Genomic DNA, 18,432 nt, shown 5'->3' with positions numbered 1-18,432 from the left:
TTTTATTTAAAATATATATATTTTTTAGATTTTCATTCATTTATTTTTCACCTGTTCTACTTATATCAGTTAAATTATGATTTCTATGTGCTGTTGTTTTACCTGATTTATTATATGTGTCATTTGATCAATAAAAAAATTATTGTAATTGGTAAATAGGATTATTGCCAATAGGTTGTAAAAATGAGATGAAGAAACCTGAAGATGGATGGAGGGAGAATCACAGAGACGTGAACAGTGGGACAAAGGTAAACCTCAGAGGAAGAATCTGGTCATGTGATATGATCATGTGATCTGCCGTTATTTGATCTGTTAAATGAAACTTTTTGACCATTAAGATGCTGACGCTGGTTCATTGTTGGTAACCGAACAAACACGTGATGGAGAAGCACGTCACCGTTGCCCGTTTTATTTAATGTTTTTATCTAAGTGTCAACAAGCTGATTAATAAACTAGTTATAAACCATTCATACATCCTTTATAAGGGGAGTCTGATTAGATGAAGCTGTTTTTAAACTGAAATTAAAGAGGATCTTTTCTTACAGAACAACATGGAAATGAAACCAGTTATTGATTCTTTATTGCAACGTTAAACATTTCTTCTTCTTCTCTGAAAATCAAGCAGCTCCAGGTGTCTGTCCTCTGTGTGGGTCTATCGTCTCACAGCTGTTTGCTCACATGCTTCACACTTCCTCTTTCCTCACAAACACTAAACTCTCCGGCTCCTCTCTGAGCTCCTCCTCACCCGCTTCCTCTCCTCCTTCTCGTCCGTCCTCACGCACTGGAGTTCTGGCACAAGGAGGGAACGGCCTCGTCTCGAGCGCCAGCGTCAACAGCTTCGGGTCGTCCGCGGCCTTCGGGTGGTGACGCAAAGTGCACGTGGTGAGCTTGAGATGGACCCGAGGCCCGGGGGTCTTACTCCTCACCGTCTGTAAGCTGCTGTCTGAATGTGAAGGTCTCTGCACTGATGATGAGTTTTGAAAGAGAGGCGAGGTGGCGGTGGAAGCGGAGCGATGGAGGCCAGACTTTGAACTGCCCCGTCCTTCACCGCTCCCCGAGACGTTACCAGGGGATGCTGGGGACGCATTTTTACCCTCAACTCCCGACTTACACCTCCTGGCTTCAGTCTTCTGGGTCTTTTTGGTGGTTTTTCTCTTGTTGCAGGTCGGCTCTGACCCCGGAGGTGAAGCTCCACTGTAGAGCAGCACAAACTCCCTCTGACCGGACAAAGGAAGGATCCTCTGCCGGAGACGACACTTGTTGAAGATCTCCAGAGTCAAATCTAGAGAAGAGCGTGAAAGAGAAACAGCAGATTTAAAAAAACAAAACAAACACACGGGTGTTGTCACACATCAGCCTGTTACTGCAAAGTTCAACATTTAATAAAGAGAACTACGACTGTGAAGAGTTTCTGGTCTGTGAAATGTAATTAGATGGTGGTGGTGGTGATGATGATGATGATGATGATGATGATACCCATCGTCTCCACAACAGTGCTGGGTATCACCTCCTTCAGGACCTTGCAGTTCGTGTGGAGAGCTGGGTTACAGTTCATCTCCAGCAGCCACACCTGTGAGGACCAACAGAGAGGACGTCGTTCACTCACACGCGTTGACCTCTGACCTCCGTTCAGACGTTCACGCGCCGCCTCACCCACCTTGAAGCCCTCGTCCACCATGAAGTCGCAGCCGATCAGGTCGAAGAGGCCGAGGCGGCGGTCTAACTTGGATTTGACCGCAAAGAAGCACTGCTTCATGATCTGCTGCATCCGCCTCTGATGCAGGAAGAGGGAAAAACAACCTGTCAGCTGATCGTTAGGCTTCAGAGTGACACGCAGAATACTACAGATACTTCCTCCTGCAGCCACTTCAGAGGTCTGCAGCTCTAGAGGTTGTATTTCTTTAAGACGGAGAGATGATTTATTTAACTGAGTGATTTCTGGCTTAAAGCAGCATTAATTGACTTTGTTGGCCACTTGGGGGCAGCAGAATAAACTAAACCTGACATGGCTTTGTATCGTTCATTTGGAGATCTGTTTGTGGCCACCTGATGAATGGAAGTGCAGTTTTCACTCATCTCAGCTGATCTGTACGATGGAGTATTAGGGTCACATTGAGGAAAAAAAAATCTGAAATTTCAAGAATAAAGTCATAATTTTGAGAATAAAATCATATATGATTATTTTAAGTTAAATTGAGCAACAAAACTTCACTCAGTTTGTTTTTGTTTGTCTTTCTCTGGTTTCTACTCAGATTTATGGAGGTTTATTTGCAGGGTTGTTTTCATGTCTGTGTGTTCAGGTCTGATGTGAGTTTCAGATGTTTTTGTTTTTGGTACAAAATGTGAGTTTTGGATGTTGATATTTGACGACTTGCTAAGTGATCTTATTCATCAGAGAGTGTTTTGATACAATATATGAATAAATGTTTGCAGTAATATGAGACATGAGGAGTGAAAGAAGTTTGGAGACGCCTGATTTAAAGTTTAATGTAATTTCGAGACCTTCTTAAGGCAACACTGGATTACACTGTAGCACTGTTGCTATAGTAACAGTGTAGTATCTTTCATCACACCGCAGTACATGGGTTGTTAGAACAGCTTTTGATTTGAAAGTGATTTAACATTGCTCTTCCATGAAGTTGAGGGATTCGTGAGACTTTTGAAGATTGATTGACTTTTGAGATTTTTAAAAGAATGGATCAAACTGAAGCGGCAGAGGAAGAGTTGTCCTGACTGAACACTGGATTTAATCATCTTTCATTAGAGCTTCTCAGCCTGGTTTCTGTTTGTTTTTTTACTTTAACCTTCATGTAGAGTAGGACAGAGGGGAACAGGCATGAAAACAAATCTGTGACTCTCAGCTGAGACCAGTCTTCCTCTGAGCACGCTCAGTTTGACTTCTGTACAGACTGAGCGGGTTTCTGTTGCACCAAACAGCCACACTGTGGTTAATTCTATAAACTTCAAAGTCTGTCACTATCAGGGTTTGAGGTTTCATTCTGACGTGTGCAGAAGCTGAAAATGCGTGTGTCGTTTGTTATAGTAACAGGTGCTATGGATAGAAACAATTGCAAAACAGCAAGTGTGATATTTCATTGAAGTATCGAGATGATGCTTCCTCAGACCGCGATGACATCACCCAAACCTGAACCACAGCCTCAATTAGCAGCGAGCACCAACAACCATCATTATAAACGGTAATTGGTCCCCGAGAGCTACAACACAGCAGCACTCACTGCGAAGGCGCCCAGCACCCAGTCCCTGGGCAGACCCTTGGCAACGCGAAACCTGTCGTTGACGTAGGTGTTGAAGTTCTCCATGGACCACACAGTGTCCTCCTTCAGCTGGCTGTACAGCGGGTTCTTCTTCTGCATGTACTGGGGACGGACAGCAGGGGGACCAGAGACACATGGAGCGGTCAGTGGACGGAGCCACAGCTGATGATTTATACAACTCATTTTTTAAATTTTATTTTCAAATATGTTTTGTTGAGCTTGTTTTCATAATAAAAAAGAATTACAAAATGATTTTAATATATATCCACATTTATAAAAACATATGATATGATGGTATAAGGATTGTCCTTGGGATTGGAAAATTATCCAAGGTGAACAAGTGACAGAAAAATAAATAAAGAAATAAAAACAAATAAAAAGTACACAAGTAATTACGTATTTACGTTAAGTGAAAATAAATACAACTGTTTTTTATTAACTTATTTTAATTATTTATCATTTCTATGTTATTATTTTAATGTTATTCAATCTCTCTTTACATTAATGTTTTTAATGTTTTTCATTTTACATCAAGGTTTTTAAAATGTTTTATGTTAATTTTATGTCTTAAGGTGCTATATAAAAAAGTGTATTATTATTATTATTATTATTATTATTATTATTACTATGAAGAGGGATGTGGGATACAAACAACTCTGGAGGGAAACCCTAATTAGAAACTGCTTTTATTCAGTTTCATCATTATAATTACATTACAATAATTTTGTATTGTATGAGTTTGTTTTAACCACGGAAATCCTTCATATGCAGTTACCATAAAATATTGGATGATATAATATTGGAGTGAAATTAGGACCTAAATTACCAGTTTAGTAATTAATTAAAGACTGTGAATGACTGACAGAGCGCCTTAAAAGTCTGAAAATGAACTTAAGATGAAAACAGTGACGTCAGTATTTAACTTAAATCTTCTTTTAGCAGTGTGGCGTCAAAATATTGCACAATAACAAAAAGAAAGACCATCATCCCCCTGGATATTTCGACAGAGCGCGCGCAGTGTTGGGGTCTTACCTGATTGGTCAGGTGGGCGGAGAGGTTGTTGGAGCTGGGGTCGTAGAGGTCGCAGGTCAGTCGCACATAACCGTGGCGGAAGAAGACCATGTAAGGTGCGGTGCAGGCGATCAGCAGGTAAGAGCGAACGTCAAACTTCTTCCCCTTCAGCAGCAGCGGGCTCTGAATGTACCTGAGAGCAAAATGAAATAAATCAGTAAGTCGACCCTCTATGGAAATTAAAAGATATTGACAAGTATTTATGCTTCTTTTTCATTTGCTCCTTTCAAATACTGTATGTTCTTATTCTTCAGGGTCAAAGGTGAAACTGCAGTTTTGGTTTCAGGATTAAACGTCTCTGTATGAGTCTGTTGGTGCTCGTTAAACTCGTCCAAACTTAGTGAACATGATGATTGACCCACTGTTGGACGATGCGAGCCTGAGGCCGGCAGTGACGCATCCACCTGTGGGCCTGACTCTCCTCCAGGTGCTGCAGCTTCAGTCTGAAGGCGGTCAGCTCTTCCTGGCTCTTCAGCAGAAAGATCCCTCTGCCCTGGTTCAGACCCGTGGGTTTACAGATCCACATGCGACCCTCGTTGTTCCTCACACCTGGTCCCAGTCCCAAAGATACATCAGGTAAATGATATTATAAAAATACATAACATACACAGGTGTGAAACATAAAGTCCTGATCTGTTTAGAGATGTTGTGAATGAGACTTAATGTTTGATGTGCTCCACGGTCTCCTGTTCTACACAGGTTTTAAAATACAGTGTTGTTGTTAATCTCTAGCTTTGTTAAGATCTTGGTTCCTTTTTTATTCTCTGGATGAATCACTTCATTTACTTTCCACCAGTGTTTAAATCTGAAGTGTGAAACCTCTGCAGAACATTGTGCCTGCAAAAAACCCACGATGCAATTCTTCACCTCTGCAAGATGCATAAATTAGCATTATGTAGTAGTGAAGCTTTAAATCTACTCGAGTCCTGCAGTATATATAATATATACAGTACAGATAATATGATGCTCTGACTTCTGTCTGATGAGGACTTTATGTTTGCAAATAACACTTTTGTAAATGTACTTAGGAAACATTATGATGCAGGACTATGATGCTTTATTTAAAAGCACATTTCATCCCAGGTGAAAGCACAATGTGTTGCACGAAGCGTGAGTTATCATCGCGGAAGTTGAAAACTATGTGGACGTTGTAAAGATAAAACGTTAGACACAAATTATGTATGAATTAAAAACCATTATAAAAATATATAATAATTAAGACCAACAACCGATCAGTAAAAATAAGATATGTAAACTGAAACTATTAAAAAGTAGGAATAAGATATAATTAAATAAAATAATAATTAGGCCAATAAAAACACATATTAAACCTATAAAAGGAATAAAAATAAAATAAAATGGTAAATTAATTTCAAATCGCAGGAGCTGCAGTTTTTTTGATAAAGGTTAAATGTGTGACATTGTTGTGTTTTGTCAGCACCATCAGTGTTGTGCTGCTACAGAGACGCCCCGACCTACAAATCATGTTCTCCAGAAGAAAAGCAACATGTTTGTTTGGTACAACATCCAACAAAAATCATAAGACCGTCATTTTTACTTTTTCTTTTTGCATATCGTGCAGCTCGAGACCAGCAGGATCATTATTAATGTGATTAAGTAGCAGGTTCCAGTGGTTTGGAGCATAAAAGCTGAAGGCAAGTAAGATATATCCTCCGCCATTTAAATTTCTGTTTGTTCCAGTCTGTGGAAAACAGGCAAGAGAAATTATTTTTTGATCCTCTTACATTTCTGTTTCTTCTTCTCTTCCGACAGATTCATCTGTCACCCAGAAATCTAAACCACCTGTCTGAGTCTTTTCTCCTGTTGACTTAGTGATAACCGTGTTTGTCATAACCTGTGCGCCGGTTATCATAACGCTGAACCAAGTGAATCATTTCACACTCCGTCTGCAGCACTAATGACAAAACGTCTGCCAGTTTCTGTGTTAGAACATTAAATGTATATCATTCGCCTCAGTCCTGCAGCAGCTCTACATCAGATCCTGTTGAGTCTCTGTCTCTGTGTTTGTGCCTCAGCCCTGCCCTCTGCTGACTCATCTCTATGGAAACAGCATGTTCCCCTGGTGATTTTATCAGGGCCTTATGGGAGGTGAAGTGCATTATTTTCCAACGTCCTGAACCTCTTGATTAAACAATCACCAAGGCAACTGTTGTCTTAACACCCACGAGCACAAACTGTTCTGTGGCTTTTCATTGTTGGATGCACATCAGGACAAGTTTGATTTATCTTATATTGAACACTAACAAAACACAGATCCAGTTAAACCAGTGTCGTGTTTGCTTTTGCTTCAGGATGCAAATGTGTCGGAGATGAATGTAAGTTTGGGGATTGTACCCTCCTGCTGGGCGAAGAAGGCGTCTCTCTCTTCCCTCACGTCCATGCGGAAGGTGGTGGGCATGAACTCTTCCATTTTCAGCCTCCTGTAAAGTGCAACACAACAAGGAGGAGCCACAGATGAGCGCGTGTGTGTGTGTGTGTGTGTGTGTGTGTGTGTGTGTGTGTGTGTGTGTCCTCAGCTGTTTGAATCTGCCTTTAAGGTAGAGTTAGAAAGAAAGAGTCATATAGTGAAAACTGAAACAGCCTGAGAAATAAAAGTTTCCCTTAAACTGAAAATGTTAAGTGCTTAAAGAACTATACCAGTGTTTCAGCCTTGGTTCCCAATTACTGTATTAAACTACAGTATAAAAACTTGTTTCAGTGTGATGATCCATTACAGAGATCATCCTGTTTGTGAGCTGTAGGTGTAGGTATTCACTGTGATCGGTCGACATAAGCAAGTTCATCTCTGAAAACTGATTTTCCAACAGAATGGAAGTCATCAAATAAAAAAATCAGACAGTATGTTTGTTTTTTTAGCATTTCTTGTAAATGGTTAAGGTTATCCAGTGAGAAAATATTAGATATTAAATTGCTGTTTTCAGCTAATTATTATTATTATTATTATATTATTATATTATTATTTCAAAATCTGTTGTAGTAGGTTAATTAATCATTTTAAAAATGCACATTTGTGGCTAAAGTAAAATATTTTGTTTCTGCCCTTTGGTTTCTGTTTGAATTAAACAAGAGATATGACATGTTGACTAGTGAGTGCTAGACGTACTGGTTAGCTGAGCCAAGCTAGCTGTTTCCTGTCTTAATGCTAAGCTATAAGCTAAACTAACTGTCTCCTGGCTACAGCTTCACATTTAGCTACAGAGAGATGACAGAGTTATCAACCTTCACATCCAACTAAACAAGAAATCGAATGACGGGAGTTCCCGAAATGTCAAACTTTTCCTCTAATACACAAAAAAATTAATAAAATTATTCGTTTTTTCCAAATAATTTTTCACAACAGACAAAAGTTCAGTTAGCTCAGTTCAGTAAAATTGGATCTACTCCTCTTTCTTTCAAAAGTTTAACTACTACAAAAAAAAAACATTTGAAGTTTATGTGCACTGGAGGTGTCATGTTGTCACATGACACTTGGGTAAGTCACATATTGGACGGTGACAAGTTGTGATGTCATAAAATCAGCTCAAACAAACAAGTTCCCTGGTGGGCCAAGCAGGTATTGCAACTGGGCTGACATTTCATGTGTTGGTCTGAAGAATCAGGTTATTAATAATTAACTAGTTTATACGGTTGCCACACAAAATACTCATTGCCAAGCTTGTGTGATTCAAAGTGCGGACTTGATTCCTGATGATGCAATTTCCCTGTTTGTAAGATGTTAGCGCAATCTGACACAGTCTGTCTCTCAGTCAGTATTTGCAGAGCCAACCCTCCATGTTGGCACCAAATGGTTGCTAGGAGATCTGTGACACTACCGTACATTTTTATAAAGGAAATAGACTGTTATATCTGTCTGCTTTTGATAGACACAGCCCGTCTGGATAAGAGATGAATAGCAGACAAACACGGCAGGAAAACAGCCGACCACGTCACCTCAGTCCTCGGCCGTGGTTGACTTTGCTGCTGACTCGCTCGTACTCTCGCAGACTGCTGAGGAGGCCGATCTTAGTGGTCAGCACCTTGTTGTTAGGAACCTGGTACACCAACTGTTCACCTGGAAACAACACAGGAGGAGTTCAGCCTTTTCTTCCTGTCACAGCAAACCTGTTTCTACCAAACACCAGATATATTTTTGAGATACAGATGTAATCTAAATATAGTAAATCACAGGATCCAGATTATGTCCTGTGCTCTCTCTCTCTCTCTCTCTACCTTCTCTGAAGTTGCAGTAGTTGGCTGATGATTTGGTTTCACACCACTTGAGTTTAAAGTCCTCCCTGTGCTTGTTGTGAATCCTCTTCCATCCTCTGCTCTCACAGTAGCTGCTCACTCTGAGGGAAAAGACGACAGGAGGAAGATGTCAAACGAAAAAATGAATAAAATATAAATCACCTGAATGATGTTTGATGATATATGATGTTAAGAAAGTTTTCAACTCTCTGAAGAAATAGAAAACTTCACACGCTCACATTTTTTTTTAAATATTTGAAATTCAACACTTTTAAATGAAGGGGACAGGAGAGATTTGGGAACTGAGGAAATCTAAGATAAAAGTAGAAAACTGCAACTCCTGGGCTTCCTTATCTGAGTTGTTTCCACGCTTAGGTTCAGATTATTTATTTTTGTCAATTTTCATTTATTCTACTTATTAATCGTTTATTTATTTTGTTTGTTTTATTTCTCCTTTCTTTTCAATTGTTTATCTTGAAAAATGTTCACATCCCACGGACAATCCTTATACCTTTATATCATCTGTTTTATACCTGCAAATGTACATTCAGATAATTTTATAATCCTTTCTTATTATGAAAACATTTTACTGTATGTGTAATTTTCTTTGGCTCAATAAAACATATTTGAAAGAAAATCCAACAGTTTTTATTTCATATTTTTGCATTTACATTTCAGCCCCATTAGTTCCTCCGAAGTAGTAGAAAGGGCCAGGCCCTCGTGGCTCCTCTGCCTGCCGCTCCCTGTCCTTGCCTGGGAAAGAGCAGGTCGACAAGCCCCTTGGGAGGGACCTGCGGACATGTCGCTCCACCGAACACACACCTGTTATTTTTCCACACACACACATACACACACACACAGAATCATTCACAGATTCACAGACACTTGTGCTCTATCACGTGCATGTCAGTATGTTGTGTTGCTGCACTTACATGGACACAAGTGTTTTCTGAATGATGCAATGATCACAAACCCACACACCTGACCCTCGAGCTCGGCTCTCTTTCGTCTCCTCCTCCACTCCGCCTTCTGATGTCACTACATACGTGTCACTATGGTCGAGTGACGAAGACTCCTCTTGCCTCAGGCTTTCTGTGGGATGGTTTTCCTCACAGGGAACCTCCACTTCCTCTCTATCTGTTTCCTCATCTTGTTTCCTCTCCAGCCTGGCGTCCTCTCCCTGGCCCTCGCTGCAGGACTCCACCCTGGTCTCAGATGACATGACCTCGAGCTGGAGCAGAGACTGTGGGTCAAAGCGGAGGACAGGTGGACTGTTATTGTAATAACTTTAATATCATTAAGTCAGATTTTTAATTTGTTTAATATTTTGATTTATGAACAAATACCTGCAAAACTAATGACGTTACCAACAGCCTCAGCTGTGCTTTATGTTAGCATGGCAAATGTTAGCATGCTAACTAACTAGAAATCTGCTATGATTAATATTTTGTCTAACATGGTTTTTCACACAAAAACTGGGTCTGAAGCTCGTCTCCTCTCACTTCCTGAGTGAGGAATCTGGATCAGGCCTTGAGCCCCGCCCACCACCTGCCGGCTCCAGGTGGACAGGTGAAAGAGCAGAGAGCATCAAGATGGTGAGAGGAGGAAACATCAGAGAGACTCAGCCACATGTTTGAGCCTCAGTCAGACCCAGACTCAGAGGAGGAGTCTGTGGAGACCAGAACCAGAGACTAGCAGACGGGTCAGAACAGTTAGCTAGTTAGCATCTTTTCAGAACGGTTAGCTAGTTAACATCTTTTTAGAACGGTTAGCTAGTTAGCATCTTTTCAGAACGGTTACTGTAGTTAGCATCTTTTATTATGTTTTCAAGATCTCACAATCTAACAAACAAATTGCTGTTAAATTTCCACTTATTTCATTCATTATTTTTATTTACTAATTTGTTTTTCTTCACCATATATTTCTAACTATCATTTGTATTAGTGCTGATTGTGTCGACCAATGTTGTGCTGAGCTCATAGTTGTTGTTAAAAAAAATAACAAAACTCAATAAATATACTTTGGAGACAAAAATGATCACTTATCATAGTCCCATTGTAACTCAATGACCCCATGACCTTTCCACCAGCACCACCATCAGAACAGGCTCAAGACTTTTGTTTCTACATTTTTGTATAGGTCAAATACATTTGTCATTATGATTTCAAAAGAAGACGTCATGTGAAGAAAATGTGTTTTTGTAATAGAAGACAGGAGCTGAACTTCGACCTTATACATTTAGAAACAAAGCGGTTTTACCTGCAACTCCAGTGTCACACACATGAGCAGCCAGACTCCATGAACTCAGTCCACTCTTTTTCTGCCAAACAGCAAACCCACAGACTGAGGGACCGTAGTCTACCACGCTGTGAGTGAGCAAACCCACCAGACCAAAGTAAACAATCACTGGTTACTCGGGTAATGGGACGCTTAGCAACAGTTGCCTCTTGTGGACTGAATCTTACAACAACAGCAGCTCAAGACAAACTAACTACTCAAGGTTATGTATCCCACACCCACCCCACTTCTAAGTTTAGCTTCATTCAATATTAATTGCCTGTAGGCCTCTTGTTGTGTGAACCCTATGGTAACATGAGAGCAGAGTGTCAATCAAAATGGATTTTCCAGGGTATTATCTCCTGACACAAAGGGTAAAATAATATTTTCTGCCATTTGTTTCGTAAAGTGTCCTAAAAAAAGAAGAAGTGTCCTGGGGACATGTTTTAATGTAGATAAGCTGGTATCAACCTCACATTTTACACACTGGTCGACTGTTTCCTTTGCTTCCCTGTATCTATTACTCCAATAAACCTTCAAACTTTAACAGTTATTTCTCTGTAAGCTTCAAATTCTGTCAGGAAAGTGAATTAATAATTCATTATAAGCACAAAAAGGATCAAAATTAATCCCATTTTCAAATCTCTCAAGTGCAAAATACCTCCAGATATTATTTTACTTTTAAAAAAAAAAATTTTTTTTAACATTAATTCATCTTGCTGAATCATTCTTGGACTCATTAGCTTTATGGCAGACATCAACACTAATCATATTGTCTAGTGCCAAATCCAGTAGCAAGTATGCAGTTGAGCAACATAGTATTTGTCTGCTCGCATGGTAAATCCACTAATCACCTTCTGTCTCAGTGATTTGACTCAGGAGGAAACACCCAGGCCCAGCCACAGTTGGCAATTATGCATAATCTCCCCTCTTCCTCCCAACAGCCCGGTAATTGGGGTGGGTGCATCAATGCAACTGTGTAATTACACATATAGTCAGCTAACCACGAGCAGCTCATACATCTCACACTGATGTAGTTTTAGTGCACAATCATGCCTATAGCGGAGCGCATTCAGAACGCGTTCAGAGCAGGTCAGACAAACTCACCAACAAAATGGCAAAAATGCATGGGTTTACAGGTTAAGGTGTTGAATGCAAGGGTTTGTGGGTATAAGAGGAGAGTGGTGTTAGCTGCTGAACAAGCTAAGATGCTAAGATGCTTTAGGACAAGTTACCAAACTACATCCAATAACCAAGCAACTTCACAATCCATGTGACCTGTGTCTCAAGCTTCTGTTTGCTTGTAACTGAGTGATATGTACTTAAAACCCAATGAAATAAATAAGTCAACGGTTCCTCCATGGTTCAGATCAAAGACATACAGTAGGTGTCATCAGACCCTGCAGTTATGTGTTGACACCCGTCACGCGACTAAATTTACCAGAAAGAAGCAACAGTCACCAGACAGTCTTGTCAGTTCAGTCATTTACACACACACACACACACACACACACACACACACACACACACACACGGCTGTAAATGTCCCGTTTACTGTGGGTGGCTGAGTGCAAAATGGCAGCAATATGAGAGAGATGTGAGTCCAGCCATGGCACCCCAGTTATTAGCAGCGGGGGCCTCCCATATTCCTGTTTAACAGAGCTTTGTGTGGAGCCAGCGTCAGCCACACCTTGATAAAAAGCCACCATCTGATAGACACACTGTGCAAACTGCTGCGTAGGTGGACAAAGAGAACAGGCTTGTTTTACAGCCCTGTCGACCTCATGGTTCACCATCTGCCAAGTGTGTGTTTGTGTGTGTGTTTGTATATGAAAATACACGTATTTTGTTGTACTACATGTTTAATGATTAAAATGTTAATTAATAACTTTCCTATTTTGATTTGAGCTCCGTTAATCAAATACTGTTGTGTCAAATTTTTTTACCTTTCCTCTCCCCTTTTCTTTATGTCACATAAAATACACTATATCACCACATCACTTCCTGGGAGAAATCAAAAGGATATTCCACATAAGTAATATGTTTTATCAGGCAAACATAACATATTTATCATTATCTAAAATGTATCTGTGTGTGTGTGTGTGTGTGTGTGTGTGTTTGTGTACCTGTCTGGCTCAGTCTCGGGGCGGTGACACCATAAGGTGTGTGTGTCTTTGGAGACTCGCCCATTCCCATGTCATCTTAACTGCCGTCTGTACCAGGAAGTGCTCAGCAATTACAGGGATGCAGCCTGCAGCAATGGTGTCCCTACACAACCCATTATTTGGAGGGATTCTCCTTGTCAAGGTGTTATAGTGGAAGGGATGGAGTTAAATTACAATGTAAAGAAGAGCTCATCTCAATAGGGTCTCTCTCGCTCTCTCCCGCTATTCATGATTTCCTTATAGAGTTACACCAGTAAAGTGGAAGGGGGGTTGTTGCGGTGGGGGTGCGACACCACGTTCCCAGGGTCTGTATTCACTCATTCCCACTGGTGACAAACGCAAGATGGAGACACAAAGATATTGATTTTCACTAACACTGACTTTAACATGGGAAAATGTACACGATTTTTGTCCTCAGATGAAAAAAATAATTAACATTATTAAGTCAGACTTGTATTGTACTTATAGCTCCATTAATGAGGCGTCTGTGTGCTATCTTTGTTGACTTAATTTCTCCACAGGCTTCTATCTGTGTTTTAACACTACTGCAGCAAATCTGAGTGCTGTTTGACAGCGTTTGACATTTTCGGATCCTGATCCAGTTTAATCCCATTTAAGTGATGAGTCATCACGAAACTTAACTTTAAGAAAATGTGTGGATTAAGTGATAAATATCATATAAAAAATCCCTGTATGACTCTTAAGTAAATTAGTCCATGCAGCTTTAGTACGTCAAATGATGAGCTCTAGGAGATGGATGCCCCAGACTGTGGTCACTGTAAATGCAAAGAAATATGCAGGGTGCTTGTTTTCTGGACGTGATACAGATGGCATCCTCCTGGAACAACATCACTCTGGATGTTGGTTACACCCTCTAGAGCTATGAAAAGGAAAAGGAATATTTGATTCTGAAGTGGAAAATGACTCACCGATAACTCAGCAACAGACGGGAACGTCACAGAATAGGGAGAGCTGGTATAGCGGAGTGGAGGCAGAGATGCTCCAGGTTTAGCAAAAAGCCTTAAAATACGTCAACTGAAGAGGAGTGTGCTTAACGCAATGGGCCACTTCACTGGTCAGTACTTCAGAGGTCAGCCAAGTCAGTCAGTCAGTCAGTCAGTCAGCAAATCAGCTCAGAAATGGCAATATCACAGATATATACAGGGTTTCTAAATGCTGGTGGTGTCTGTTTATCTGGCCGATTACTTAGACCTTAATTAATGGGACATGAACAACACCAATATATAGCTCCACCCCAGTTTAAAAAGAAATAAAAATAGGGAAACATATCTTATTTGTAATTAAAACCCAAATCATATTTATATCTGCAAAATTCATCCATAAAAACACGAAAACCATTAAAGCTCATGCATTCTTATACCTGTTAACTACCGATAGTAGGCTGAATTTCTATGTACCTGAGGCGAGTCCATTAAGCTACTATGGAAATTTACCAGGAGTTATGAAGGGACGGCAGCCAACTCTGCAGAAGGACCTGTTCAGAGTGAAACCAGGAGCATATTAGAAATATATTGGCAAGCGTGCTAATGCCCTTAATGTCGCTGGGTTTGTTTGTGTACATGAGCTTAGCCACAGAAACCTGACACACAATGTTTGCCAGAAGGCTAAAATCCAAATTACATTTGACAGGACAAGTCAAATCAGGTGGTTGTTTACTATTACTATAATCTAATGCTAAAGCGGTTGTTAGCTTAAATAGCTACATGTTACAACATCACTTTGATAACTGTAACCCAAATCCTTTCACTTTGTTGCACATTACAGTCGAACATAAAACTTACCGACAGCCAACAACTAACAGTCATTATTCTTTTGGTGATTTGAAAGGGTCGTTAGCTCTGCTAGCTAACAAGCTACAACAAAACAAGCTAGCGTTAACAACAGTAAATTGCAAAGAAACACATTATTGCACTGAAAAAGTATAAATAAAAAAATAAAAAAATAGTGGTAGTAATATATATTATATGGCATATTGTCACTGCATTTGTAAAAGCCACAGTCTACCCCAGAGGAGGAACTGCAACAGAGGGGGATAAGGCTGACAAAGCTAAGCTAGCATCCAGCCTGCTAGTGGCACTGCAACTGTGCTTGGTTTAATTTAAGTTTCTGTCGCATAGACCTGTGTATGTGTATGTGTATATGTATATGACAGGCTACTTTTGCTGTGGTCATGGTTGTGAAAGTAAGCTTGTGTAGCTGCTAAGAGTTGCTAATTAGCAAACTACATTTGAATTGTTTTGAATTAAGCCATGGTGACCTAATTTCTCCTGCAGGTGGTTTGGATGTGAACACTGCTTCACACTTCCTCTTCCTTTCACTCCTTTCCAAGAGCACAAAAAGAAGCCATTGTTAAATTGTTGTTGCTACATACAAACCAAATGTTAGCATGCTAAAATTACTTTTGAGAAGTGGTGAAAATTTCAGTGTTTGCGGAGCAACTTTTGGCATCACAGGTGATCAGGTCACTTATGATCACTTTTTAGGATAGATATTTTAGGAAAAGCTGGATAATGCTGGATGAACAGGTAAAATCTTTCATAATGATAGCAAACGTTTCCCTTCCAGGATAAAAAACAAAGGAAAGACCTAAACAGAGGCATAAAGCACTGATGTTTTCTGGGTAAGTAAAACCCGTGTTATTTGGTTATCTGTCATAAGGTTAGGTATTTATTGTTCCGCAGGGAAAACCCATCTTGGGCTCTAAGCTAAGCCACGTAACACAGCAATGTGACAATGCACATGCGCTTAAATCACACACACAAACCTATACAACCTATACCGCCTGAAATTAAACTCATTAACTTCCTTTAAATCTCTTCTTAAAACGCATTTCTTTATCTTAACCTTTGGTAATGTTTAATACGTGTTTTATTTACATTGTTTCATCCCTAATTATTGGTTTTCACATTTTATTCTTACTGTCAGATCCTTTTGTATAATGTTGATATATGATATGTTTTTATTTATGCTGTTCTATTCTTTCACTATGCTCAGATTCTTTGACCTTTTCATTTATCTGGTTTTATTTTTCTGTGCTTTATAAATAAAAGTTATTATTAATATTATTATTATTATATAAAACATGCATAGGATCACATGTTGAATGTGAGACGCTGTGATAAAACAGCGTTTACAGTAATAAAACCAGGTATAATAATAAATTTTGATAGAATACTAAAGTTCTTCTAATAAAATCAGGTATAAACATGAGAATTAAAGCCACAGTGGTTTTGATAATAACCCAGCTAAACCACGTATTTCAACCCTACTCACTAATTATTTAATATCTTGGTGGAAGATGTAATAAATGAGTACGTGACCTGCCAACTGCACACAGGTGTGTATGTGCTGTGATCTTTTATGTATTTGTCTGCCAGCTACATTCTTCTGTTCAAACATGGAGTCATTGTAACAGGCACCATTATGCTGCCTTTAATGTCTTTCAGAAATATCAGAAAAGGGCTGAACATAAATGATACAAAAGATGGAACTATGAAAAGCAGTTGATAATGCACTGAGATCTTGATGTATAGCTTATTTCTTTTTAATTGAAAGATACCACCCACGTGATACCACATCTGAACATTTGTGCTATAAGAATGGGGACAGTGGGTGGAGTGTGTAAAACTATTTTTGAGTCTAATGCTGCTCAGGAGCCCCAGGTTTGAGAGGAGGCCGTCTCGGTCACCTAGTAAGTGAAAAATAAGCTGATGCCACAATATTCTCACTGAATGTATGTGAAAATTAACGGTGGCCCAGACGGATCAACAAGAATGCAAAAGCCAAGACACAAATATAAAAGCCAAAACATGAATTCAAATTAACCCGCAACAGAAGTGAGCAGCAGTTCGTCTATATTATTACTACAATAAATATAACAATAAATATGAAAATGAAAAAATTATGACAAAGTACATAAATAAGAAAATATAAAAACAGTGGAAAATGTTGCTCACTTGTGACGGGGGGGGGGGTTACTGACTGATTGATGTCGCTATTATAAATATTTTAATAGTAATAGATGGGACGGACCTCTGCTCACTTCCCTTGTGGCTTCATTTGCATTCATGTTGTGGCTCTGTATTTGTTTTGATCCGTCTGGGCCACCGTAGAAAATGACCAAACACATTTTGTGCTTCGAAGCTGAATATTTGCACGTTCATTTCTAATATGTGTCCTGTGTTTTGACATTGAGGCTCTAATGTGGAAAACCATTTTCCAAGCAGTGAAGCGATTCCTTTTGACACCGGTGTTTCCTGTAAATATACAATACATACAAGTGTGCGATTGGAGTGGTGGGAGCTCAGTAATCCCTTTGTCCTTGACCAAAGCACTGACCTCAGAGTTGGTCCTGGTGCTGCTCACTGCTCATAAATACTGAGGATGGGACACATTTTCCCACGGGGATTCTTGCCCTTACCTTGAATCTGTTCCCTTCCTCTGTGACCAACTCTTAAAGGAATTCCCTCCGTAGGTGAGTGAGTGACAGCTTGTCACTTTTAATGTAAGTCAGCGCAGGTATGCAGCCGTTTAACCTCAGTTGTAATGCTGTTCCACCCCAGTGACAAACCCAGTTGAAGTGAACTGAGCCTCCCCATCCACAGCCAGCAGTGGAGCAGGAATCTGGTCTGACTGCACCAAGCATGCACAGACCAGCGCAGGAATCCTCGACAGGCGCTCTGCCAGTCAGGAATGTGATTCAGTGGCGTGACGTCACAGAGGGAGGGGAAGTAATTCATTACAGTTACCTCCTGTTACCTGACAGTGGTTATTTTATAATTTTACTGATACATTACATTAAAGTTTTGTGTCTTTGCTGCAATGTAAAACCATGTGAGATCCAGCTGAGACCCGGAGGTGGGTGAGAGATTTCTTTTTGGTGACATACAAGGTCATTTATAAAAGATGAAAAATTAATTTTTTAATAAAGCAATTTAACAATATATTTTAATCCATAACAATATTTGCAGTGCTGTTTTTTTTTTTATAATAGTTGAAATAGTTAGTAGGAATTAATTAGTTTTAATCTGCACTGTCAACGCAAAAGCAAAAAATCCTCTCCATCCTGGCAAAAATAAAAGCTAGTAAAGTAAAATAAGCTATACACTTGACTTTATCTACCAGTCGGTCTTAGTAATAACATTATTGACTAATGTAGATTGAAATGAACATGTGTGTTTTACTCGACTCAATATTTTCCCCCAATTTATCGTCAAGTAGCTGTTTGTTTTTTGTTTTTTTTTAGATATTTTGGTACATTAAGCAAAATGCTGAACTCAGCATTGAGTCTGGATTTTGAGCATCCTCGTTCCACCAACTCTAATATAATGTTTAGACCAAATTGTTTTTTAGTTACGTACGTTTGAGTCTGGATA

At 39.6% G+C, this 18,432-nt stretch overlaps 1 protein-coding gene across 2 annotated transcripts; it reads right to left on the bottom strand.

Annotated features, from left to right (window-relative positions):
- Nucleotides 1-563: 563 nt before the first annotated feature.
- Nucleotides 564-17,645, bottom strand: ttll10 (tubulin tyrosine ligase-like family, member 10). Of its 2 annotated transcripts, none has more exons than XM_087172194.1 (12): nt 17,478-17,645; nt 9,576-9,837; nt 9,266-9,416; nt 8,577-8,695; nt 8,298-8,418; nt 6,702-6,787; nt 4,709-4,895; nt 4,308-4,479; nt 3,237-3,377; nt 1,658-1,774; nt 1,477-1,570; nt 564-1,282 (listed from the first exon to the last, which is right to left on the bottom strand). In XM_087172194.1, exons 2-12 carry the CDS (start codon nt 9,814-9,816, stop codon nt 684-686), a joined length of 2,028 nt encoding a protein of 675 aa, XP_087028320.1. In that variant the 5' UTR covers nt 9,817-9,837; nt 17,478-17,645; the 3' UTR covers nt 564-683. The 2 variants fall into 2 exon arrangements, with proteins under 2 accessions (XP_087028320.1, XP_023255525.1); XM_023399757.2 differs by lacking the exon at nt 17,478-17,645 and adding an exon at nt 10,854-11,076.
- Between the last annotated feature and the right edge of the window lie 787 nt (nt 17,646-18,432).

This window comes from Seriola lalandi, unplaced genomic scaffold (assembly GCF_002814215.2).
Source record: "Seriola lalandi dorsalis isolate HSWRI2012SDOR001 ecotype SW California unplaced genomic scaffold, Sedor1 jcf7180002052119, whole genome shotgun sequence".
Classification (NCBI taxonomy): Eukaryota; Metazoa; Chordata; class Actinopteri; order Carangiformes; family Carangidae; genus Seriola; species Seriola lalandi.
This window is presented reverse-complemented; position numbering and strand designations above follow the sequence as displayed.

Bases quoted from the DNA above. Each gene is read 5' to 3' on its own strand.
- ttll10 (XM_023399757.2), bottom strand. From the start codon at position 10,877: ATGTGTGTGACACTGGAGTTGCAG. The intron at 9,838-10,853 runs GTAAAACCGCTT...TTTGACCCACAG, and splicing joins GTGTGACACTGGAGTTGCAG to TCTCTGCTCCAGCTCGAGGT. The intron at 1,283-1,476 runs GTATCATCATCA...GCTCTTCTCTAG, and splicing joins CACTGTTGTGGAGACGATGG to ATTTGACTCTGGAGATCTTC.